Below are 26,407 nucleotides of genomic sequence, written 5' to 3'. Positions count from 1 at the left end.
GCCTCTCTTGTTGCAGAGCGCAGGCTCCAGACGCGCAGGCTCAGTAGTTGTGGCTCACGGGCCTAGTTGCTCCGCGGCATGTGGGATCCTCCCAGACCAGGGCTCGAACCCGTGTCCCCTGCATCGGCAGGCAGATTCTCAGCCACTGCGCCACCAGGGAAGCCCCTGGGGCACCTCTTGATTAGAGAAAAGGTAAGACGTAGTGAGGACTTGATTCACTGAGTGCAAAGAGAAGATTTAACTAGAAACAACAACAGAACAACCTCACTGAATAATGCACAAAGGACTTGAACAGACAGTTCTCTAAAGAAGACATACAGATGGTCAACAAGCAGGTGAAAAGATGCTCAACATCATTAAGCATTAGGGAAATGCTAATCAAAACCACAATAAGATATCTCATACCCGCTAGGAATAACAAGTGTTGGTGAGGAGGTAGAGATATTGGAGCCCTGGCGTGCTGTTGGGGGGAATGTGAAATGGTACGGCTGATGTGGGAAACAGTATGGAGGCTCCTCAAAAACTTAGAAATAGAACTACCTTATGATCTAGCAATTCCACTTCTGGGCATATACCAAAAATAAATAAAAGCAGAGTCTAGATGCACCATTTGTACACCCAAGTTCATAGTATTATCTGCAACAGCCAAAAGGTAGGAGCAACCCAAGTGTCCCTCACAGATGATGGATAAACACAAGGCGGTCTATCCATACGATGGAATATTACTCAGCCTTTAAAAAGGAAAGAAATCCTGTCACACACCACAGCATGGAGGGGGCTTGAAGACATCATGCTGAGTGAAGTAAGCCAGTCACAAAAAGACAAATACTGTATTATTTCACTTATATGAGGTATGTAGAATAGTCAAAATCACAGAAACAGAAAGTAGAAGGGTGGCTGCCAGAGGCTGAGGAAGGGGAGCTGTTTGGGGGCACAGAGTTTCATTTTTGCAAGATGAACAAGTTCTGGAAATTTGTTGCACGATGTGAATGTACTTAACACTATTGAATTGTACACTTTAAAATAGTTGAGATGGTAAGTTTAACGTTATATATATTTTACCACAATTAAAAATGAAAAGATTTAAACAGAACCAACATTGTGAAATGAAGATGTAAATAAATAGGTGAAAATTGTCCTCATGTCAACAGATTGCTGGAACAGCCCGAAATATTTGCTTACTCTCTCCCAAATTATTAGTTCATTGTATCCTGTAAACAAGGGCTTTATCCACCCCAATAAATATAAGGGCTTGAGGTCTGGGTAGCTGGAGCCCTCTCCTGAGGATGACCGTGCCCTTTCATGTACAAACTGGAAAAACTCATGCAAAAGAGACGGGGTGCTATTAATAATCGCCCCCGGATGAATGGACAACCCCCCCTTTTACGCTGGAAATGCGGCTGCATTTGAGATATGTTGTTTGCCACTTTCGAGTGTTAACTGTAACATATATTTTCTTTTTTAAAATTACTTATTTTATTATTTTTTTTAATTAATTTATTTTTTTGGCTGCGTTGGGTCTTCGTTGCTGCATGCGGGCTCTCTCTAGTTGTGGCGAGCGGGGGCTACTCTTCGTTGCGGTGCGCGGGCTTCTCACTGCGGTGGCTTCTCTTGTTGCAGAGCACAGGTTCTAGGCGCACCGGCTTCACTAGTTCTGGCTCACAGGCTCTAGAGCGCAGGCTCAGTAGGTGTGGCGCACGGGCTTAGTTCCTCCGCGGCACGTGGGATCTTCCCGGACCAGGGCTCGAACATGTGTCCCCTGCATTGGCAGGCAGATTCTTAACCACTGCGCCACCAGGGGAGCCTAACATATATCTTCATATTTGCAGGCGCCCGACCAAAGGATTAGAAATACTTTGATCGAATAACCCCAAGTATCAGTTATTATTTATTAATATTAACAAACACCTTAGGTAATTGTTACCAAGCAGGTAGCTATGACAACCCTAAAATAAAACAAGCCATATTGTAAATGTAGCCATTTCCAAGCACTGAACGCTTGGGAAGGTGGGTTTTCAATCATGTGATCGTTCAGCAAATGTTCCTACAGCTGGTGTGCTCGGCTCTGTGCCCTGGAGTAGACAAAGATGCAGAGGGTATGTCTGCTTCTTAGGACTCAGGACCCAGCAACGCGCTACAAAATAGTTTCCGTATTATCAGTGGGGTAAGTGCCAATGGAGTGATGGTTATAAATAAAGTGTTCTCAGTTTAGAGGACCACTACAGAGAAGCCTCGAATTTGAATAGTGCTGTTGAGAGGAAAGTCATTACATAGGGTGGAAATTTATTTAGAGAACAGGCTGGCTTTACCTTACTAGTTTAGAAAAAAATAAGAACGCCTCAGTAGCAAACATACATTGTCATACATTGTTCTGATTCTTCGGTGTTGAAGGATATTGAAAATTTCCTTTGCAGGGAGCTCCCCGGCGGCCCAGGGGTTGGGACTCGGCACTGTCACTGCTGAGGGCCCGGGTTCAATCCCTGGTTGGGGAACCGAGATCCCACAAACCGTGCGACGTGGCCCCCCAAAAAGAGTCACCTTTTCAAAGAATAGTTGGCTTTTTCTCTGATTCTCTTTCAAGAACAAGAAACTTTATTTTAACTGTTGTCTATCCGGAACTGGAATTTGGCATCTGAAGTCAGAAATTCTTTGTTCGTGGTCTGGACTTTGCTACTGTTTTTAGAACAGAGATTGCCTTGGGAAAAAATTATTTTAGATCAGCTGTCTTTCTCGTTTTGCCCGACAATAGAGCTTGGTGCCTCACACCCTGGGGGCAGTGAGAGGGCACCACTGAGACACTGACTGACCCGTGGGACGGCCCAGGTCCGAGGTACCTAGGGCTCCCCTAGGTACCCGTGACTCGAGGCCCCTTGACACAGGGCTGTTCCCCAGGCAGTGCCCTGAGGAGTTAAGTGTCCCCCAGACTTGCAGCCCAAGTTGTGCAGTGGAGTCCTGGCTCTTCCATTGTGCCTGCGTGCCCTCCGGCAGAGTGGCTTCAGTGCTTTGAGCTTCAATTTCCTCATCTATAAAATGAAAAGTCACTCCTGGTCACAGAACTGTGGTGACAACTCATTGAGAAAAACCACGCAGGGGAAAGGGAGGGCCCTCGGATGAACCTGGTCCTTATTAGGAGGGAGCTAATAAACACTGTTCTGGTTTTTTCTTTTATAAATGAACCATCAAAAAAAGCCCCACACGGATGTGCCCCCAAATTGTACAGATACATCCTTACTGACAGTTAAACATTTTTAAAATGTTATTTCCTGTTTTTAAGAAATGCGCAGGTTAAAGGAGCGGAAACAGCAAACTCGCAAGAGCGTGATGAGACGGTCCCTCACGTGGGGGGAGCTCCCTGTTTCTGTGCCCCTCATTCTCTCCTCCCTGAGTCGGGAAGAGTCGTGCTCCATTCAGAAAACCAAGAGACAGTCCCAGACCCGCAGTCTGCCAGACACACATCCATCCTTTTTCCTCCGACCTAGGTTTTCATCACCAACTCTCATGCTTTCTTGGGCTCCTCCGACTTGCATGTTTATCAGAGTAACTTCGAAGGTCTCTGAGTCAGAGATCTGGGGGGGCGGGGGGGTGCTGAGAATCTGCACGTCCAGCGGGTTTCCCAGGTACTGCTGGAACCTCCCACCCCCTGGTTTTCCTTCTCCTGATTTAAAACTTTTGTGAAAATATACTTCTTGAAGTCTCTCCTTTTTTAGTAAAATACAAATAATATTTAAAATAATTATGTCCCCCCCTACCATCTTTTGCCTTTGAGTCTCTGGTGTGAAGTCCGAAGTTTTCCCCATGAGGTAGTGATAGAATGTGGGTTTTTAGTCAGACAGATTTTGGGTCAAAACCTTGACTTTATCACTTACCAGCTCTGTGACTTTGGACGAGCTATTTCATCGCTTGGAGACTCGGTTTTCTCGTCTGTAAAATAGGACTAGTGATTTTCTTATCTTGGGAGCTTTGTGAGGATTGAGCGGGATAATGCACGGAACCTCCTAGTACGGCTCCTGGCCGTTGTCAGAATAGCTGGTGTTTTTTTTTTTTTTTTTTTTTTTTTGCACCACGCAGCATGCAGAATCTTAGCTCCGCAGCCAGGGATCAAACCCAGGCCCCTTGTTGCAGTGTTGCAGTGGAAGCCGGGAGTCTTAGCCACTGGACCACCAGGGAAGTCCCCAGAATACCTGGTATTTATTGCGCATTTATTGTGTGGTAGACATTCTTTGAAGGTCTTTACGAGTATGACTCAGCTCTTCCTCCCACAGGCCCACCTACATGACTGTGAAGTAGGTTCCATTACTGCCTCTGTTTCCTGGTGGGGAAACCACGGCACAGAGGTAAGTGCTCGAGACAATGCGGCCCCCAGAACCGGAATTTCAACGCCACGGTCTAGACCTAGAGCCACTTCCTAAATCACCGCTCCGCTGCCCTGAGGATGCTTGTAAGTTTGTCAGCGCACCTGGCTAGGGTGCGGTTTCTGTGCGACACCAAACAAGGAGGGTCCATGAAAGCAGCAGCTGCCAGTGACTGAGTTGCTCACCCTGCCCCGAACGGTCATGGGCCACGACGAGGGGTGGCTTTCGTGTGCAACGCCTAAGGCCCTGGTCGGTGGACGGCCAAAGTGGGTCTGTGTGTGTGTGTGCGTGTGAGACACAGAGACTGCGAGGGCGGAGCCTGCGGGCGCCGCTGGGAGTGTCCTCGCCGGGTTGAAGTGCACGCCTGGCTCCATCTCTGGGCCTCCAGCGGGACGCCTGGCGGGCTCTGGCCTCACTCAGGCCCCAGGAAGCCGCTTGTGTGTAATTATGTCACCCTCTAGTGGTTACTTCCTTATTAGCCCTTTAGCCGAGGAACAGCCCCTCCCTCTAGGTGCAGGTGACCGCTGGGTGAGCAGACCCTCAGGGAGCTTGCGGGGGCTGCAGGGGGGCAGTGCTGGGAAAAGAGGAGTGTGGCCAAGGGCAGGGAGAGAGGGGCAGGATGGGAAGAGGGCAAAGTGCTCCGGGAATAAGGGTTAGTTTACTCCTGCGGAGAAGGGGGAGGTGGGAAAGGCGGACTATCTGGAGAGAGGAGGGGCTCCTACGCATCCAGTTTTTTAACCTTTTATTTTAAATTGAGGTATAGTTGATTTACAATATAGTTTCAGGTGTACAGCAAAGTGATTCAGCTATATATACACACACACACATATCTATCTATATACATACACATATACGTACACAATATGTATCTATTCTTTTTCAGATTCTTTTCCATTATAGGTTATTACAAGACATTGAATATAGTTCCCTGTGCTATAGAGCAGGTTTCCGTTGTTTATCTATTTTATACATAGAAGTGTGTATCTGTTCATCCCAAGCTCCTAATTTATCCTCCCCCCGCATCCCCTCTGGTAACCCTATGTTTTGTTTTCTGTGTCTGTGAGTCTATTTCCACAGCAACATGGATGGACCTAGAGGTTATCGTATTAAGTGAAGTAAGTCAGACAGAGAAAGACAAATATTGTATGCTATCACTTATATGTGGAATCTAAAAAAATGATATAAATGAACTTATTTACAGAAACAGAGGGCGTATCCATCTTTATCGAGCGCTGTTTCTTGTTTGTGAGCACGGGTGCCGCACCCCGGGCTCTCTCCGGAGCGTCAGTGCAGAGGGCTGGTGGGGTTGGAGAGGAACTATTTTTAACCAGTTTCAGTTCTCTTTTCCAAGGGAAGTAGGCACAGGCCGTGGGACTCACAAGGGCTGAGTAAATTCCAAACTCTCACCACCTGGGTGGACAGCTGGCTTGACTGCTTCTCCCCGGCCTGAGGCTATGTTCTCTCTGCCGGGAAAGGTAACTTTTGTCAGGATCCTCCTAGGTCTGTCATATCTTGATAAATATTTCAAAGGCAGGGAGGGGATTAAGATCCATCCTACTCAGAACTGGTTTGTAACTCCATATCGGGCCTGGGACTCTGCTGTCTGCAGCCTTATGGGGCCGGAGTCTGAAGGTTATTCCCTTCTGGAAGGGTGCTGGCACTGAGCCAGGCTTTGCTGGAAAGCCCTATTTGGGTGAGCCAGAGCATTTACATTTCTTACATCATGTCAGACCCGGAGGAGGACTAAGGGTCGGCCCTGATGCCGAGTTCACAGCCAGGTCCCCTTTTCTGCCAAGAGGGCAGAGGGTTAAAGGTTTGAAAAACAACAACCAGGAGCTCAAGGGGTACAAAAGCGAAATCTCGCCTTCCTGGTGTTAACCCTTCCCACCCCAGAAAAGATGGCCGGAGACAAAAATCGCATCTCTACCTCATGGGATCTGCAGCTTTCCTGATCGCCAGGCGTTCCCGAAGAGGCCTCTAGCTCCAAGCATGGCTTCCCCCCGTGTCAGGGCATGAAAACAGCAGGAAACCCTGTGCACACTGTCCCTAAAGCTGGAAAACTTTGTCTCAGCTCTGAACTCAGTGAGGTTCTTTGTCTGTTGTTTGCTGTTTACTTTTAAACAGCACTGTTTAAAGCCAAAAAGTTCAGGTAACTCAAGTTGTCCGTGCCTGCTGTGACCCCTCAAGAATTCCTTGATTTAGTTGGTCGCGGGGACTAAGCCGCCAGCGTTTGGGCAGAAGAGGGAAACCTAGAGATTGGACGATGCTTCCCTTTGAAGCTTCAAGGGCGCGGTGAGGACGTGTGAGGACAGCACTGGGTTTCACAAGTGGAGAAAACAAGGCGTAAAATGAGAAGTGACCTCCTCAAAGTCATGGGGTCTTTCCTGGGCCCGCCACAGCTTCTGGGAACCCCGCACGCAGGCTTGCCTTTGTACGATGTTTCACTAAAGCTCTGTGCGTCTGGAAGGATAATCAGACGTGGGCAGAAGTGCACAGACGTGGGCTCGCTTGTGGCACTGAGTGATGGGGGTGCTAATTGATAAACCGCAGCAGGCGAGGAAAAGCAGCAGCTCCAGACAGAGTGATGGCGGGAGCGGCTGTTAAAAGTGCTGGGTGGAGGGCGGATAGATAAATAAATAATAAATAAATTATAAAATATCTTAAAAGAAAAAGTGCTGTGGGGAAACGGGAATCCCCACCTTTGGGATCCCCCTTTTTTATTTTTTTGCGGTACGCGGGCCTCTCGCTGCTGTGGCCTCTCCCGTGGCGGAGCACAGGCTCCGGACGCGCAGGCTCAGTAGTTGTGGCTCACGGGCCCAGCCGCTGCGCGGCATGTGGGATCCTCCCGGACCGGGGCACGAACCCGCGTCCCCCGCATCGGCAGGCGGACTCTCCACCACTGCGCCACCAGGGAAGCCCTGGGATCCCCTTTTTGCCTGGTTCTCCATTCTCCCAATTTTATGTATAAAGGTTAAAAGTTTGACCTACTTTGCAAAATAATATGTAAGCTAAGAAGCTGTACTAGCGGGCAGAGTGGGAGTGAGGGAGCTGCACTGTGACCTGAGCAGCAGTCTGTGTTATGCTTCACGTTAGAAACGGTGCATCTGCTTCCTTAGGCTACTTACTACCCGACCATCGTAATGTTCCATGTGAACATAGCATTTACTACAAACACCCTGTAAGGTGCTACTTACTACCCGACCATCGTAATGTTCCATGTGAACATAGCATTTACTACAAACACCCTGTAAGGTGTCATACACCGACGGAAAGCCGTGGCTACTATGTGAATTAATATGCTAATATTTTTCTGTGTTATATAGTCTAAGATAGGAAGTGCTTAAGATTTGAGCATTTGTTAATCCTTAACCACCATAAGGAATCTCATGGTTGAAGAGGGGAGGGAACGAATTAGAGGTATGGGATTAACAAACTACTATATATTGATTAGCCAAAGAATTTATTTGGGTTTTTCTGTAACAGCTTATGGAAAAACCCGAACGAACTTTTTGGCCAACCCAATATTAAACTAGAGAAGCAACAAGGATATATTGTACAGCACAGGGAATTATACCCATTATCTTGTAATAATGTATACTAGAGTATAATCTGCAAAAATACTCAGTCATTATACTGTACACCTGAAACTAATGCAATGTTGTAAATCAACTATACTTCAATTTGAAAAAACAACAACAGCAACAAAGAATCCCGTGGTTTAAATTAGATCATCTTAAATTATCCTTGGCTCTGGGAGAGAGCTGGTTGTTCCATTCTGACGCATGGATCGTGTTCCACACTGAGGGTGGGAGGTGTTTGTTTTGCTTTTCTTTCCCCGCACCCCGCCCCGCCCCCCCCCCCCCCGCCCCCCGCCACGATGTATGACTTGGTCTCGTGGGAACTTCGTTCTGCGACCAGGGATCAAACCTTGGCCCCCAGCAGTGAGAGTGCCGAGTCCTAACCACTGGACCGCCAGGGAATTCTCTGTTTTGTTTTTCCTTAAAAAAAATTTTTTTTTATTCTGTTCATTTAAATTCTAAGACAAATCTGGAAAAGGGAGAGTTGAAGACCTGAAAATAATATTTTCTGTCATTTGCTATTCTCCCAGGAAAAGCAATGACTCGCAGAAAAGTTAAAAAATAGAAGGTGGAGGGATTAAGTCTGTGGTGTTTTACGTGAGAAAGCACCCAGATTCCATATGAAAGTTGAGCTGCTTCACACCCCTTTCTAAACAGGAAGGATGCAAATATATGGCAGCATTAGGTTGGAGCCTGAATGTTTTCTTAAACATTTCTTAGCTGTTTGGGATCCTGAAAGGTTAAACAAGCAGAATATTCCATCCTGGGTGAGTGTCGCCTAGTGCCTGCCTGTCAGGAGAATGTTTCCTAGCTCCTGCTTGAGTGGACCTCCCCCACTCCCTCCCCTCCCAAAAAAGAGTAAACTATCTCTAAACATCAAAATAAAATCAACAACAGCAATAAAACAACTTTAAAAAGGCGTATCAGAGATCCACCAGATTCTATTCTGCATTTTTCTACAGCGTATACCAGTTTGGTTTGCTTCCTGGTTAGATGCACCTGGATCTGGGTGGTGGTTTCCTGGGTGTAGACAAATGTCAAAATTCACCAGGCTGTGTATTTAAGATTTGTGTATTTTACTCTATGTATATTTTGTTTCAGGTTTTTTTTTTTTTTTTAAGCTGTTTGTTTGTTTAAGTCAGAGGAGGCTTAACAGGTCAAGGGAGGTTTAACTTCTTTGCGTACAAATGATCACAAGTTCTGTTTATTCAACGGGCCAATCAGACAGGTAGAGATTCTGCGGCAGCTGCTCCCTGGAATTGAAAAGGGCCGGGCGCTTTGCCTTAACCCTAACCCGCAGCCCTGCGGCCACCCTTGCCCAGTAACTGCCTCACCCTCCCTGGACCGTTCTGGCCTGGCTGCGCTCGCTGAGCTAGGGCAGGGAGTTTGTCTTCTCAGCACATCCTGCAGCCCCTGGTACAGTGTATGCAGTTGGCGCTCGATAAATATTCTTTCAGTCTCCGATCACTTTTCTTTGGTTAATCTGTGTTGAAGGTGGGGAGTAGAGTGAGAGAGGGGAAAGGAAGCTGTTTTTTAAAGCCTAGATCAGAGACTCTGTGTCACGGGGGGCATCCCGGGACTGGCCAGGAACTGGGACAGAGAACACACAGACCTTTCTGGGTCTGCCTCCGTCTTTGAGGGTGTTTCCTTAATGTTGGAAAAATACAGTCGTTTCATCGTTGCTGTACCCCGCTCCGTGCTGTTCCCTACGGAGCCCAGTCGGGTCACATTATACTTGCTGGGTTCTGCTGTGCAGTTTTCCATTGTCACTTTGGTTGTTGATACTGGCTTTTCAGGTTGGATGTGTGGTTTCTCTTGACACAAACACGAGTACCTTTTGTCACTGAGATTTTCCTAGGGGTCCGGCCATGTTAAGCTGGAAATTGTCATCGGGATTCGTGTTTGCGTTCCTGTGGGTGAAACACACAGGCCTTTCTGCGGGGCAGGGGATGCAGCCGCTCTGTGCCTCAAGGAGGACAAGGGCACCACCGGAAAGCCGTGACACACGTCAGAGCGCCAGACCCAGCTGGCCTGCCAGTCCCTGACACCCCACATGGTGGCATCCGCAAGGGTGAGGCCCTTTGCAGAAGAGCAAGAACGCTCCTGCCTTGTTCTTGCTCCTGCTAACGTGTCCTTGACTTGAACTTGGGGGGCACTGGCTACTGGGCGTTAGACCCATCTAATGAGGGTCTCATTAGAATTTTCCTCTCTGGCAGTTTTTTAAATCTTTTTTTTTTACTGAGGTATAACCGACATACAAAATAGGGACCTTGTCACAAATTTGCATCACCCTTGCTGAGGCCATGCTAGTATCGAAGGTACGTACAGAAGAGATAGATCTTCTCTACGTCTTTCCGATTTTAGTAGATCTGCTGCTGCGGCGGCGGTGGGCACTTCAATCCTTTTTTGTAAAGGAAATTTTTAACTGCTTTTGAAACCCACAGTGTTGTTTTATTTTGCTGGTGGAACCCAGCGGGTGATGTTGGGATAGAGCTGTGGCCACAGAGCATGGTTAGCTTTGGGAAAGCAGCAGAGCCAAAAAATGCCCCCTGATTCAACACTTCCGCCCTCTGAGTGACGTCAGCCCATATCCAGTTACAGAGTCACAGGGTTTCTTTGGCAAAAACACGTTTTTGCGCTAGAGTCCGCCAGGCAAAGCCAGTGTTGCCTGGCTAGTGGAGTTTGGGGACCTGTCTGCCTCACACGTGATTAGAGGCATTGTTTGTTCAGGGCTCCTCTGTAGAATGTTTATTCATGGAGAAGTAGAAAGAAGCTCCAGCAGCCCAGCTGGCTTTCCAGATCCTGGGTGGAATTTGTAACCCTGTTTTTTTCTTTCATTGGATGTGGCTGTCACAGAAAGAGGATAAATATGGACCCCTGCTCGCCGCCAATGCTGTGCTTCCATTGCATTTAACACACAATGAAAGTCAGGTGTGCGCTCAGAGATACAGAGCTGAGCCAAGGTTAGGAGTCCTACACTTCTGTCCCCAGAGCTGGTGACAGTTCTGGGCAGGATCCTCTGGCCTCCCTCAGTTGGCCGCTGGCTGAACGATGTGGTCCTGCTGAAGTGTTGTCATCTTAAAACTAAACGACATATGAAAGAGGAAATACAAATGCCTGAGAATCATCTAAACGCGTCTGCCCTTGTGAATAATCAAAGAAATGCAGTTTAAAATGAGATAGTATTTTTTTAAATAAATAAATTTATTTATCTATTTATTTATTTATTTTTGGCTGTGCTGGGTCTTCGTTGCTGCGCGCGGGCTTTCTCTAGTTGCAGCAAGCGGGGGCTACTCTTCGTTGCGGTGTGTGGGCTTCTCATCGCGGTGGCTTCTCGTTGTGGAGCACGGGCTCTAGGTGCGCGGGCTTCAGTAGTTGTGGCACGCGGGCTCAGTAGTTGTGGCTCGCGAGCTCAATAGTTGTGGCTCGTGGGCTCAGTAGTTGTGGCTCGCAGGCTCTAGAGCGCAGGCTCAGTAGTTGTGACGCATGGGCTCTAGAGCGCAGGCTCAGTAGTTGTGACACACGGGCTTAGTTGCTCCGCGGCATGTGGGATCTTCCCGGACCAGGGCTCAAAATTGTGTCCCCTGCATTGGCAGGGGACCACTGTGCCACCAGGGAAGCCCAAAATGAGATAATATTTTTTACCTATCACAAGATGAGATTTTTTTTTTAATGACACTATCCAATCATCTTAATTAACTTTTGTTATTCAGAACTAAAAATTATTTTTGTGTTTTATTAGGCTTTACCTTCATGAAAGGTTCTAAATGTTTTAGACAGTTTATTTTGAAAGCATAATAAATTGCCTAATAGACTTAATAAGCCAATTTAACTGGATTGGTGGACTGGTCAGTAGATGCCAGGGCTGTGAGGGCTGGAAAGGACTTTAGGGCTTATGTGGTTCAGCCCTTCATCATCTCCATGAGGCATCAGGGATGTAGAGCAGGTGTGTCTGGAGTCCCAAGTATGAAGGGCTAGAACTGCGTTAGTAAAACACAATGTGCTGTTGCTTAGGTCTTGCTGTAAGTGAATAGCTTAATATAGGATTGGGCTTTCTTTTCTTTTTTAATATCTCTAGGATGTTGTGCTTTCCTGTCTTTCCAGACAGACAAAATGTCATAGGCCTCAAACAACAGGAATTCAGGCCTGTTTTCCCGTCCACTCTCTGTCCTCATACGACTGTGTGTCTGGATGCCTCTCTGTATTTTTTTAAAATTTTTGTTAGAGTTGATTTACAATGTTGTGTTAGTTTCAGGTGTACAGCAAAGTGAATCAGTTATACATGTACATGTATCCACTCTTTTCTAGATTCTTTTCCCACATAGGTCATTACAGTGTTGAGTAGAGTTCCCTGTGCTGGACAGTAGGTTCCCATTAGCTACCTATCTTATACATAGCAGTGTGTGTATGTCAGTCCCAGGCTCCCACTTTATCCCTCCCCCCTCTGTATTTTTAATGAGGATTGTGTCCTGACCACAGCTGCCGTCTCTTCGGTAGACTTACTTAGCAACCATTTGAGCAACTCCAGATACACAGAGGTGTTTACAGTCTGAAAGGGGATTTTTAAAAGTCTATACATGAGTCTAATACAAAGTAGGGTAGGCTGTGAGAGTTGGTGTTAGTCAAGCTCATACTAGCTCCTGTCACGAACAAGTGCCAGCTGTAAATTGGCTCTAAAATTGTAGAAGTTCATTTCTAGCCCCTGTGAAAACCAAAATGCATGTTCCTTATCGGCCAGCAGCTCTCCAGGCAGCAGCTCCAGGACCTGGGCTTCTTCTCTCTGTGACTCTGGCTTCAGTCCTCCCTGAATCCGCTGTGCTTGTCCGAGGCTGCGGAGCAGGGGGTACAGCGTGGGGGCGGTTTTCATGGGCCAGACTCGGGAGTTGCCGATATCATTTCTTCTGACATTCCACGAGGAGGAGCTCAGTCCTATGACCGTTTTAGGGCACCTGAGCGCTGGAAGATGTGATCGAGCCGTGTGACCAGCCCGTGAGCTCTGCCACGAATAGCTGTGAGGGTCCCAAGTGGGAAGATGTCGTATGGGGTGAAGTAACATCTCAGCACATAAATGCATAGGTACCCAGGGATGCAGAAGTTATTACTACTTATTTCTACGATTAACTGTCATTTTTGTTGATTTTAATAAATGCATCACTGCTGACTCCTCGTAGGTGTATACACACTTCAGGCTGTTTGTGTTTTCAGTTGTGGTGCCTCTCTCGGGTCAAGGACATGTTTGCAAGCTGGCCGGATCCAGTGGAGATCAAACCTTCCCCAACCACCCGATGTAGCCTTGGAGAGGAGCATGAAAATCATGAGCTCTCCCCAAAGCCACAAGCAGACATGCTCCCATCAGTATTTTTTTTAATTTTTATTTATTTATTTAGCTGCACCGGGTCTTAGCTGCAGCACACAGGATCTTTTTTTTTTTTTCAGTTGCGGCAGGTGGGATCTAGTTCCCTGACCAGGGAGCAAACCCCAGCCCCCTGCATTGGGAGTGCAGAGTCTTAGCCACTGGACCGCCAGGGAAGTCCTCTCCCATCAGTATTCTTAATTTCAGTTCAGCCGTGACCGAAGGCAAGCGGTCCGAGGGCCTGTGCTGGTGGCTGGTCCCCACTCCTGACATTTGTCACCCTCACGGCCGTGTAGCACAGACCATACCTCCTCCCGTCCTGCCCACGCGGGCTGACAGGCTTCTCCTTCGGCCCTCATTGTGTTCCTGCGGGGTCGGCCCTCCCAGCTGGGCCCCAAGCTCTGGGCTGTCACTCCGCAAACAGCAAACATCGCCAGCCTTCCTGAGTGCCGACCTGATGTTGCCTCTCTCCTGCTGGAGTGCCTTGGGTGTCCTGCAGACTGCAGACAGAGGCCCAGACTCCTGGAGTGGGGGGTGTCCTGGGGTCTTCGGTCAGGTGGTCCCAGGATGAGGGAGCCTGCCTTGCCAGGAATTGATGACTTTTGTTTTTCTTTGAATTTTGGTTTTCTGTCTCTCTCTCTCTCTCTCTCTCTCTCTTTCTCATTCTGTGTTTCCTCCAGTTGAATTTTGGACATGAAGTTGTTATATGATGTTCTTGTCATTCTCAGAATGCGTTCCGTGTTTCTTTTTTTTTTTTTTAACATCTTTATTGGAGTATAACTGTTTTACAATAGTGTGTTAGTTTCTCCTTTACAACAAAGTGAATCAGTTATACATATACATATGTTCCCATATCTCTTCCCTCTTGCGTCTCCCTCCCTCCCACCCTCCCTATCCCACCCCTCTCATCTTCGCAAAGCACAGAGGTGATCTCCCTGTGCTATGCGGCAGCCTCCCACTAGCTATCTAATTTACATTGGGTAGTGCATATATGTCCCTGCCACTCTCTCACTTCGTCACAGCTTACCCTTCCCCCTCCCCATGTCCTCAAGTCCATGCTCTAGTAGGTCTGTGTTTTATTCCCATCCTACCACTAATCTCTTCATGACATTTTTTTTTCTTAGATTCCATATATATGTGTTAGCATACGGTATTTGTTTTTCTCCTTCTGACTTACTTCACTCTGTATGACAGACTCCAGGTCTATCCACCTCATTACAAATAACTCAGTTTCATTTCTTTTTATGGCTGAGTAATATTCCATTGTATATATGTGCCACATCTTCTTTATCCATTCATCTGTTGATGGACACTTAGGTTGCTTCCATGCCGTGACTGTCTTTAAATAAAAACCATTATTTCTCCTACTGGTTCCTTGGCTGCTGCTTCTGTTGTATATGACACACTCCAGGTCTATCCACCTCATTACAAATAACTCAGTTTCATTTCTTTTTATGGCTGAGTAATATTCCATTGTATATATGTGCCACATCTTTATCCATTCATCTGTTGATGCGTTCCGTGTTTCTGACCTTCGTCCAGTGGGAGGGCCTCCCCCTCCCGTGTCCACCTGTGGGAACCCTGCCCGTCCTCTGAGGGACAAGTTCAAACACCGCCTCCATCAGGGCTTCCCTGGCGGCGCAGTGGTTGAGGATCCGCCTGCCAACACAGGGGACACAGGTTCGAGCCCTGGTCCGGGAAGATCCCACACGCCGCGGAGCCACTAAGCCCGTGCGCCACAACTACTGAGCCTGCGCTCTAGAGCCCGCGAGCCGCAACTACTGAGCCCGCGTGCCACAACTACTGAGCCCGCGTGCGACAACTACTGAAGCCCGCATGCCTAGCGCCCGTGCTCCACAACAAGAGAAGCCACCACAGTGAGAAGCCCGCGCACCACAACGAAGAGCAGCCCCCGCCCGCCGCAACTAAAGAAAAGCCTGCGCACAGCAACAAAGACCCAATGCAGCCAAAAATTAATTAATTAATTATTTAAAGAATTTTAAAAGAACAACACCACCTCCATCATGAAGCATCCCCTCCTTAGGAGTTAATCTGTCTTTCTTAGGATTAATAATCGGATACACTTACCAGGATAACAGCTGGGCAGCCATTGTTACCTCCACTGTGACATGTTACTCTGCTCAGTATTGTAATCTGGCCCGTCGCCCCGCCCCTGAAAGATAAGAACAATTTCACTCATCTTTGACCAAGATGTAGTAGATGCTCGATAATATTTATTGATTTGGAGTCACAGAAAGAATTTCCTTTGAATTACTCTCTGGCATTTTCGCTGGGTCTGACCTTTTTCCTTTACTGAGTAGCAAATACGAAATAGCTAGTCATTTAGTTCTGATGATGGGAAATTACTCCCCATGTCATTACTGCATCTGCTTTTCCTAGTGATTAACTGTAAGGGTGAGAAGTTACTGGAATAGAAAGTTTATCTCCCTGGTTGGTAGGTGGGTGACCCTGGGCCGTGGGTTAGGTTGGCTGCCTTTACTACCCATGTGCCCGTAGTATCTTGCGTGTTACCTCCGTTATAGCCCTTACTACACGAAACGTAACTAACTCACAGATTTCAGATGGAACTCGTGGGTTTGATGATGGTGGTGATGGTCTGTTCTTCTTGCCTGGCTGCCACTCTAGACCAGCTCGGTCCGTAAAGTCCCTATGATGATAGAAACGTTCTGTGACCTGAGCTGTCCCCAACAAAAGCCACAAGACCCACAGAATTCCCTGGCGGTCCAGTGGTTAGGACTCCGCGCTTCTACTTCAGGGGGCGCAGGTTCGATCCTTGGTTGGGGATCTAAGATCCCGCATGCTGTGCGATGTGGCCAAAAAAAAACCAAAAACAGAAAAAACGGCCACAAGACCCACGAGGGTACTGAGCCTTTGAAATGTGGCCACTGCCACTGAAGACCGGAATGCTTGACTTCAAGTCATTTGAGCTCTTTTTTGGCCGCTCCACACAGCATGCGGGATCTTAGTTCCCCAACCAGGGATTGAACCCGGGCCCACGGCAGTGAGAGCGCCGATTCCTAACCACTGGACGACCAGGGAAGTCCTGAGTCACTTTACCTTTCAGTGGTCACGAGTGGCCAGTGGCTACCCTAGTGGAGGGATGGCGGTGCTGCGTTCCTAGGCGAGTGACATCTTATGGGCCTGTTGTCCTCCACTGGGTGGTGCCGGGCGCTCAGTGACCTACGGTCAGTGCCCGTCGGGTGATGGACACTGAACGCTCACCGGGGCCGCAGAATTCAAGGAGCCTGCGGCATCTGTGTGTCACCTGCGTTCTCTGCAGCCCCCATGAGGCGGCCCAGGCCACACGGCCACCCGGCGCGGCCTCTGTCCTTGCAGCCTTCGCCAGGCCAGCAGGCCACCAGAGAGCAATTTAGCAGGAGGGCTGGGAGCCTGTGAAAGGGGTCTGGCAGAGCCGTAAAAGAAACAGAAGAATCTCGGTGGTGAACTGAGACCCTCAACCTGCCCAGGCTTGAATCGGGTGAGCCTGCTTTTTCCAGAGGCAACCGCACAAGTCACTTAATTCCAAAAACCAGGACCTGTAAGACCCCGGGACCTGACCTGAAGGACTCCAGTGTGACTCTGGTCTGGGGAGAGGAGATGTGGGTGTTGTGCTGGCGAAGGGAGGGAAGAAGGGGGCCGCCTGGCTGTGGATGTTCTCCCCGGGAGGAAGGAAGTGGGGGCTCCTGTAGGGGGAGCACTTTCTGCCTCTGGTCCCATTAGAAGGATGCTCGACACCTCTTCCCTCTGAGGAGCCACCTCTCCCGCAGCACAGTCTAAGGGTCAGTCTGAACCGGGGGACCAGCTAGGGGCGGCAGTGGGCAGGCTGCATCACCTAGAGTTGCTGGCAACCAGGGGGCCACGTCCACGTGGGCTGTCAGTCCCGGGACAGTCAGATGCCCCCTCCTCTCCTGCTCTGGGTGGGAGCCCCTCCGGCCGGGGCTTCCTCAGCCGTGTCCCTGGTGCCTGGCTGGTGGAGGCGGAGGCCCAGGTGTCTGGCATCACCGTTGCAGCCCTGTGGATCCAGGCTGCTGCTTCCACTATTCTTTTCACTGCAGTAGGCATCTCCCGCTTGTTTATAAAAATGAATGAAATAACTATCCTGTTTTTTCCAAATGGAAATTGCCCATTTGCGAAGCAGAAGGTTGGCAACTTCAGTAAGCGTTTAAGAGCACAGGAAGACTCGGGCTTCCCTGGTGGCGCAGCGGTTGAGAGTCCGCCTGCCAATGCGGGGGACGCGGGTTCGTGCCCCGGTCCGGGAAGATCCCGCATGCCGCGGAGCGGCTGGGCCCGTGAGCCACGGCCGCTGAGCCTGCGCGTCTGGAGCCTGTGCTCCGCAACGGGAGGGGCCACATGGCCCCTGAGCCTGCGCGTCCGGAGCCTGTGCTCCGCAACGGGAGAGGCCACGGCAGTGAGAGGCCCGCGTACCGCAAAAAAAGAGCACAGGAAGACTAGAGTAAGATGAGGCAATGACTTAACCAAACTCTCTGTTTCTGGGGTGGAACGATGGAACTGTTTAGAAAAAAGAACCAGTGTATGTAACTGCTTCCAGAAAACCCCATATGTGCAAATCCAGATTTATAAATGGTTCAGAATGATTGTTCACATAGTAAAATGACTATTATCTGTAATGTATAAAAATATATAATACATATAGTAATGTTCCTTTAAATTAGAGAGTCACTTACTTAAAAGCCTTTAGGAACCTGACAAGCAAAATGAATGTGTGAAGCAGCCAGGGGAGAGGCGATAGAGAGCGGTGGGGAGTTTGGAAAATTAGCCTGTGTGTCCCCTCCCCCATCCATGAGGCATTTATATTTCAAAAATTTTAAAACTTTGTTAGTCAAAGAGATTTGATTGGCTGACAGTTGGTGAGTCCTGTTTTTTTAAATAGTAAGATTTCCCCAGGTCCTTTTAAAATACACTTTGGTTTGCAAGAACAGGAACACATTTACTTGGTAACATAAGATAAACATTTTAATTCTAGTTAGCCCATGGCTTAGAGAGAGGTCATTGGCCTGCAGGTGACGGGGATCCAGAGCTCCATTTATTGCTTTGTTCACTCCATCCCAACCAAGGGATGTGCAGAAGTGGATGACACTTGCCCAGGTAAATGCTTTTCCCCAGACCAGCAGACCCAGTGAAAGCAGATGACGGGAGAAAGGTGGGAGCACCCAGACATCTCTCCCGTCCCCTCCCCGCTCCCCTGAAAACAAAGTCCACAAGTGTGGCTGCCATGCTTCCTGTACCACGCTCACCTCTGGCCATTCTTTTCTAGAGCATCTTTTTAAATTAATTTATCAGGATTCGTGAGGAGGAAAAATTCCTCTTTCTTATCTCCCGATGGACTTTTGCTTGGTACCCAGGGAGAAAACTCTGCTTTTCCAAGTGAGGTGAGGGGGAGTCAGCAGGGATCGGCCCCTCGGGGGACCTTGCGGGGACCAGAGTCTGGGGACTTGCGCTGCCTGCTCCTTGGGTTGCCTTGCAGCAGATACAGAGGACACGTTTACACTTCCTGAGGCCCTGGGACCTGGGGAATCGTGTTTCTCTGAAACATCAACAATTAGTCTTTAGGGCTTCCCTGGTGGCGCAGTGGTTAAGAATACGCCTGACAATTCTGGGGACACAGGTTCGAGCCCTGGTCTGGGAAGATCCCATATGCCGCGGAGCAACTAAGTCTGTGCGCCACAGCTACTGAGCCCGTGCTCTAGAGCCTCAACCACTGAGCCCGCGTGCCTAGAGCCCGTGCTCCACAACAAGAGAAGCCACCGTGATGAGAAGCCCGTGCACCGCAACGAAGAGCAGCCCCCGCTCGCCGCAACTAGAGAAAGCCGGTGCAGCAACGAAGACCCAATGCAGCCATTAAAAAAAAAGAAAAGAATTAGTCTTTAGCGGGTGGTCTCAGGATCCGGTTGTGTGTGCTGACCCTGAGAAGCCCGTGCACCGCAACGAAGAGCAGCCCCCACTCGCCGCAACTAGAGAAAGCCGGTGCAGCAACGAAGACCCAATGCAGCCATAAAAAAAAAGAAAAGAATTAGTCTTTAGCGGGTGGTCTCAGGATCCGGTTGTGTGTGCTGACCCCCTGTGCCACAGTTGGGGTGGGTTTGCTCTCTCCTTCCCAAACAGTGGGAAGTTTGTTACTGTGGCAGACTTATCACTGTGAAGGACAAACTCATTTTGGGGGAAGGGCGGTTTTGCATTTCTCTGAAAGGCTGCAATTAAAACCTCACCACTCCTACCCACTCTCTACCACTCTCTACCCTTCACCTCACCCCCAGGACGTGATTTGTCCTGCAAGCTAGAGACACAGGAGAAACGACACAGTGTTTGAGAGATAAGGCTTCCCAAGGGGCTGCAAAGAGTAAGATGGTGGAGCTGGGATTCCCCCTCCAAAAAGACCCAAAACCTTCTTATTTTCATCTCCAGCAACTGTTGAGAAATATCACAAAAAGGAATGCTATATGCCTTAAAGCTGAGAGGGTTCATTGGGCAAAGCTTAGAAGGAAGAACTAGAGAGAGACCCAGTGACAGAGGGGGACCCGTGGGAGAACTTGCTGAGGCTGCCTTAACTGAGCTGAGGAGAACAGTCACCAGGGGACTCTGTAGGAGGTTATGGAACTTTCTGATAAAGTCTGGGTTCATCATTGCATTAATCTCTGGTCTCTCCTTAAGAAAATATTTTAAAGAGAAAAGTGTCTATGGAGAGAAATGCACGCCAGAGAAACAGCTAGCTATAGGACTAAATAGCAATTATTGACCCCGCGCCCCCCCGCCACAAAAAAGGAGAGACAGAGGAGATTTTGCCAGGTCCTCTTTCCTGGAGGGAGTGGTCGAGGTAGCTGCTGTTTCTTGCATGGCGGCTCCAGGCCTTGCGCTTGTGTAACCAGCCCACGTGGTTTGCACTGAACCCCCTGAGCCCCTCCCTCCCTGCCAGCTCCACTTGCCCTCCAGCCGGCTGTCTCTGTACCTAAATTTTCCAACGTTCACTGAAGGCAGAGGTTTCTTTTTAAGTGTGAGGACCCTTTTTTAAGTAAGAAAAGAAAAGTTATGTGCCCCAGCAGACAAAATATTTATATTTTCCACTGAGATAGTATATAAAGATTCCCTCAAATCATTAGGTATTTTCCCATTTAAAAATATCTGTGTTGAGAGAGACAGATACTATATGACATCATTTACATGTGGAATCTAGAAAATAGTACAAATGAACTTATTTACAAAACAGAAACAGACGCACCGACTTAGAAAATAAACTTCTGGTTACCAAAGGGGAAAGGTGGTTGCAAGGGATAAATTGGGAGTATGGGATTAACAGATGCATATGCCACCGTATATAAAATAGATAAACAACAGGGGTTTACTGTATAGCACAGGGAACGCTACTCAGTACCTTGTAATAAACTATAACGGACGTGCGTGTTATTTCCAGGTTGAGGCTGTTCTGGTCTTGACACGTATTCTGGTGTGCACGTGGCAGGTTCCTCCAGGAGAGTGGAACTGCTGTGTCCTCAGGAGCATGTTTTTTAAATGTCACAGCTTTATTGAGATATAACTCACTTACCATATAATTCACCCATTTGAAGTGTATAATTCAATGATTTTAATATATTCCTTGAATTGTAATGTACTAGCGTCACCACAGTCCTCGGTGGCACTTTTTTTTTTTGCTGTACGCGGGCCTCTCACCGCCGCGGCCTCTCCCGCTGCGGAGCACAGGCTCCGGACGCGCAGGCTCAGCGGCCACGGCTCACGGGCCCAGCCGCTCCGCGGCACGTGGGATCTTCCCGGACCGGGGCACGAACCCGCGTCCCCCGCATCGGCAGGCGGACTCCCAACCACTGCGCCACCAGGGAAGCCCGGTAGCACTTTTAAGTGAATAAGTATTTTATTAATTACAAGGATGTACATATACGTAGACTGCCAGTGTGGAAGTACGTGGACATATTTACTCATTCTGGAGACAGTGCTTGGTCTGCATGTTCTGTGGTTCTGTGGTCTCCAGATATCTTTAGCCCCCAGGGGAGGAGCCGCTGGTTCCAGGCATTTCATGTAGAAATTTGCCATTAAAATCCAACCATTCATCCATCCATCCATCCATCCATATATATGTCATTTGAAAGACTTCATGCTTTAGTTCGCTGCGAATTACTATGGATGGTTCTACGACAGCGGTTCTCACATTTTCTTGGGCATCAGAACCACCAGATGGCTTGTTAGAACGGATTTGCTATAGGCGCCGCCCTCAGAGTTGCAGATTCAGTAGGTCCGGGTGGAGCGTGAGAATCTCGGTACGTAATCGGTTTTCAGGTGATGCTCAGGCTGTTAGTTGGGGACCGTATTTCGAGAAACTTGTAGCCGGCTGTTACCTTGGAAGTTGGAGGACTGCATGCGGAAGGAATTCGTTCAGTCATTCAGTGGGTGAGATGGGGTACAAGACACAACTTGTTGGAGGGAAAAGGGCAGTGAGCAGGCTCTTGTAGTAGCTCAGACTACGGCAGCAGCAATGGAGAGTCAGGAATACATTTTTAAAGTATTAGGGAGTCACGGTCAAGAGGCCTTGACAGTTGCTTTGACATGGAGGGTATGCGTGAGGGAGGGGTCATGAAGGACGCCAAGATTTCAGGCCTGGATCCGGGAGGAGAACTGGAGGACACAGAACAGGCAGGACTGCAAGGAAGAGGGGTAGCCAATCAGTATCTTCATGTCTGTCCTTCTTGGCTCTCTTAGAAGACGTACTCAACCATCATTTCGTGGTCAAAAGGTGACTGAGCCCCCTAAGAAACTAGAAGCATGTGATCACGGGAGTTTCCCTGGACCACGGATGTTAGATGCTCAGTGAGGATTCAATATCAGATTTCAGAGGGACTCGTAGCTTTAACAAACAAGAATTGTTGAGTACGTTGGAAATTATCGCACTCCTTCTTTATTGCAATATCTCTCGGACCCTTCCAAAAGCAACCTGAAGTTTTCTTTTTGACCAAAGCGCATCGCCACGTGCCGTCCTTCTTGCTCTGTGCCTCTTCGACTCTGCTTCCTGACGTGGTCGTCCTTGGGCTGATCCCTCCTGCCTTTCAAGTAGGTTTGTCATCCCTGCTGGACCACAGCGCCTGGGGGAAGCAGCACCCTATACATTTCCAGACGCTGGATGGTGCTCGAGTCTCTGAGGAGAAGGTAGAGACACGGCTGGCGTCTCTGAGATCTCCATCTGCAGCCGACAGTGGTTCCCAAATAAGAGGATAAGGAGGCGAAGCAGCTTCTCGCTGGTCGGTGGGCTGCAGCGTGTGGAGGCCTTAGTGTCCGGCCTCCTGTTTCCTTGAGAGCAGAGGAAGGCTTTTCTTTCCTTTCAGCTGGGTTCTGCCCTAATGACGGGGAGGAGATGGTGAACAAGATCGTTTCCAGAGCAAAGACACAAAGCCACGAATACACAGATTAGCGGGCCAGCTCCTCGCGCATTACATTCAGCGCTGCTGCAGACACCCACTGGAAGCTGGACGTGAGGAGGACGGAGGCGCCTTCTCTGGGGCGGGCGGTCAGTTGAAGCTGTGACCTCAAGGACACAGGAGCCTGCCCTGCGCAGAGAGAGGAGAAGCTGGGCCTGAGGTCAGCCAAGCGCAAAGCGAGAAACCGTGGGGACGGGCGGAGGCAGGCCTCAGACAGCTGGGGCTTCCTGCAGCAGAGTGGAAACCAGGAGAGGGTGGGAGGCCCGGCCGGGGGCGGCTCTTGAAAGGCCTCGCGTACGTGTTGAGGAGCTCCGACTTCATCCTTTCGGAGACGGGGAACCTTTCCTAAAAAAGCAGAGAAGTCTCTGGTCAGTTTTGAGTTTTCGAAAGAGCTCCTCTGGGACCTCCCTGGCGGTCCAGTGGTGAAGCCTCCGCGCTTCCACTGCAGGGGGCGCGGGTTCGATCCCTGGTCGGGGAATAAGACCCCACATGCCGTGTGGGGTGGCCAAAGCAAATGAATGAATTAATTAAAAATAAATACATCAACTAGAAAGAGCTCCTTGGCAGCCGTATTCGCTGAAAGGCAGTGCAGTTTTCCACCATCATTGTAGGGTCTTCTCCTCCCGAAGACACAGTCCTTTGGTCGGCGTCCCTGTTACAAGCTATCTGAAAGTTCTTTCCACTTTCTCCCCAAGCCTTGCACTTCTTCGCGTAAGCACGTTGCTCCTGGCCTCCGCGCGCCTCACACCTCACGGGGTCTGTCTCCCGACCCTCAGCTCTCAGCCTGGTTGGATCTCCCATCTCAACATAAACAAACACCAGCTCTTTAAAACCATCATTCTATTTCTTATACATCAACTATCCTTCAAATAAGAGTGAAAAAAAAATTCTATTTTCATTTCTCCAGCTTTAAACAGCCTGACCTGTTCTCAATCCATGTATCATTCTGTTTGGGGGGAAAGTCTGCTTTCTTTCTCCCACAAGGCTGCGTGTGTGTGTGTGTGTGTGTGTGTGTGTGTGTGTGTGTGTGTTTATACTAGTCACTTTGTAATCAGCCTGTTTTTTATAAACATTGCTTTGGGGGCTACTTCCTACAAATCAGGAAGTTGTCCTCGGACAGCCTTCCTCTTGGTAAGAGGGCAGTGGTGAAAAGCAGGGAAGCAGAGCAGAGAAGGCCTTTGCTCCAGGGATGGTACGTGATGTGTTTAACCTGTGTTTGGGGAAGTGGGGAAAGGTCTCGATTCCAAGCCAGGGTCTCCCATTCAATCGCTGTAGGACCGAGTTACCGGGCTCCTCCATGCCTTAGTTCCCTGTGGTTTCCCTACTCAAAGTGAGGATAAAAATAGCCTGTACCATAGAATTTTAGTGACGGTTAAATGAGGAAAATGGATGTAAAACATTTGGCTCAGTGCATGTAGAAGGTGTTTAATAAATGCTCACTAGTATTAGGTATTGTCACTGGTCATCAGTAAGGAGCTGTTTATTGACAGGTGTACCTACAGCAGGCAGGATGGGGCCCCCAGGAGAAGGAGGGGGGCACATCCGACCTTCAGCAAACACCGGACCTACCGGAGAAGTAGGAACACACACAGTTACAAGGGAGCGTGTGCAGGCTTGGCGGTGCAGGCTGGACACCATCCTCCAGGGGCTAAGGAAATGCCAGGTCAGTGGAAAGAGCCTCCTGGCCTTGGATTCATCAAAGGCAGCTTTACGGAGGAAGTGAACCTTGGTGGTGGACGTGAGAGTCGTTTGAGGTTTGATTGCTGGAGAGGCAAAGGATCAGGATGAGGTCTTGGGTGGGGAAGCAGGGCTTGTTCTCAGAGCAGGAGGAGACTGGAATAGAGACCCCGTGGCGGGAGCTTCAGGCAAAGAGTTGGGGGGTAGAATGAGGCCATGTTGGGAAGTTTCGGGGGCTCAAGGGCTGGGAACCACCGTGACTTTTCAACCGGGGAAACATTATGATGCACAGTCAGTGCCGCAGGAAAGCTGGTGTTGGAGCCCCGTGGGTTAGACGGCGGAGAGCACTTCCTGGAAAGCGGGGAAGGGAGATGAAGGCACCTGCATTTCAGGAGGTGTCCTCGGGTGTCCTGAGGTCCATGAGGAGCCTTTCTCTGCAGAGGTGGAAATGGAGTGGCCAGGTTGGCGGGGGGATAGCGGGGAGGGGAGGGAAGGCACAGGCCTGCAGCTCTGGTACCCCCTCTCTTCCCCCCCGCTCCCCACCGCAGAACTCCTGGGCCCAAGGGCAGCACTTGGACAGCAGCCGGGCGTTCCCACAGGGCCCGAGCTTGTCTACCTTCTGTGCCAGGACTGTTAACAAAATTGCAAATGACCTTTGAATTACAAGGCAGCAGCTCTTTGCTGGGTCGCAGGGTAAGAAGTAGCCAGTGGCGACCTGGAAAAGGGTCCCTGCAGGCTGTTCTTTCTGGGTAGGTTTCCAGGTGGGGGGGCCCCATCTGGGGCCAGGGGGCAGGTGTGGGAGGTGACATCACTTCCTAGGGGACACCTAAGCCGCTTGAGTCCTCGGGCTCTGGGGGAGGCCAGTCCTGAGCAGCCAGGGGTGGTTTTGTGAACAGCCAGTGACCTTGGCGGGCGCTTGTCCCGCGGGTGGGGCTTTCTTTGGCGTCACTGCCCTGGTGTGTGGACAGCAAGGAGACGCGCCGTCAAGGGCGGAGCTGCTGCGTCCGTCGGCCCCAGCCCCCAAGCCCCTCTCCCGGTCTCCCAGCTGCTCAGGGTGGACACGGCCTCTTAGGGAATGAAAACTTGTGGCTGGAAAAGTCCCAATTCACATATGCACCCCTTTGGCTGTGACAGTAAAGGGGTCTCAGTAAGGACCCTGGACGTGCGCAGAGGGGCCCGAGTACAGCAGGGCTACACCCCACCTGGCCACTCAGGGGTTTGGGGGTTGCTCCCCGCAAGGACCCTAAGCAGGGTAAACCATCACCCTCATTCTGGATCCTTGTCCCCCCTTGATTTTTCCTCGAGGTTCACTGGACCTGACATATTACGGACTTATTTGTTCATGGCTGTATCTCTGGCACGTAACCAGGCCCCCAAGACACATTTGGCGAACGAGTATTTTGAAGGAATGAAATAATGCGGCAGGAGGGCAGAGTAGACGTCTGACCAGCCCCTCCTGGCCCTCAGGAGGCGTCCTGACTGAGAATGTGGCACCCTCCCCTGGCCCCGAAGAGAGAGACCCTGGACCCCCTGCTTAACCCTGCCCCGTCCGCTCGCTCGTTCGGCCAAACCGTGGGCCTCACAGCCTCCTTCGTCCCCAGCCGGGAGGGGCGAGACGTTTCCATTCCGCCCGTGCCAGTGAGGCCAGTGGCCGGCGGGTGGGGGGGGTCACGTCTGTCCGTGGGAGAGAGCGGGTCCTGAGGGCTGCTGTGTGTGTGTTTGGGAGACAAGTGTTCAATTTCAGGTGCCGGACATCTGGAAAGCAGAGAAAGAAGCCACCACACATGCTAGGGCCTTCTGTTTTCCTTTTCTGCGTTTTTAAAACATGATTTTTAATGAGCCGAGAGTTTGCTGGAAAGCACAGGGTGGTAGGAACAGCCGCCCGAGTGACTCCCGCCTTGGAAGATGTTTACGAGGGCCGGATCAGCGGCTCGGGGAAGTGTGGCCTTAGCGCCCGTGCCGCAGCTGGGTGGTCAGAGCCGCTCTGAC

General features: G+C 49.7%; 1 protein-coding gene across 33 annotated transcripts in view; it reads left to right on the top strand.

Annotated features, from left to right (window-relative positions):
- ERC1 (ELKS/RAB6-interacting/CAST family member 1) overlaps nt 1-26,407 on the top strand; it is a 573,654-nt gene that overhangs the window by 505,097 nt on the left and 42,150 nt on the right. For 25 of the 33 annotated variants that reach the window (XR_008617636.1, XR_008617631.1, XR_008617632.1 and 22 more), the window contains 2 exons: nt 4,263-4,334; nt 5,417-5,467. Coding sequence is in view for 11 of the 33 variants with exons in the window: in XM_055085407.1 (XP_054941382.1) it covers nt 4,263-4,334; nt 5,417-5,467 (123 nt within the window). In the remaining 22 variants the exon portion in view is untranslated. Of the gene's footprint in view, nt 1-4,262; nt 4,439-5,416; nt 5,468-26,407 lie in introns of all 33 variants that reach the window. The other 8 variants (XR_003680219.2, XR_003680202.2, XM_028490858.2 and 5 more) reach the window with 2 other exon arrangements.

Source organism: Physeter macrocephalus, chromosome 6, assembly GCF_002837175.3.
Source record: "Physeter macrocephalus isolate SW-GA chromosome 6, ASM283717v5, whole genome shotgun sequence".
In the NCBI taxonomy this organism is placed as follows: domain Eukaryota; kingdom Metazoa; phylum Chordata; class Mammalia; order Artiodactyla; family Physeteridae; genus Physeter; species Physeter macrocephalus.
The sequence above is the reverse complement of the archived record's forward strand: the minus strand, read 5'-3'. Positions and strand labels throughout refer to the sequence as shown.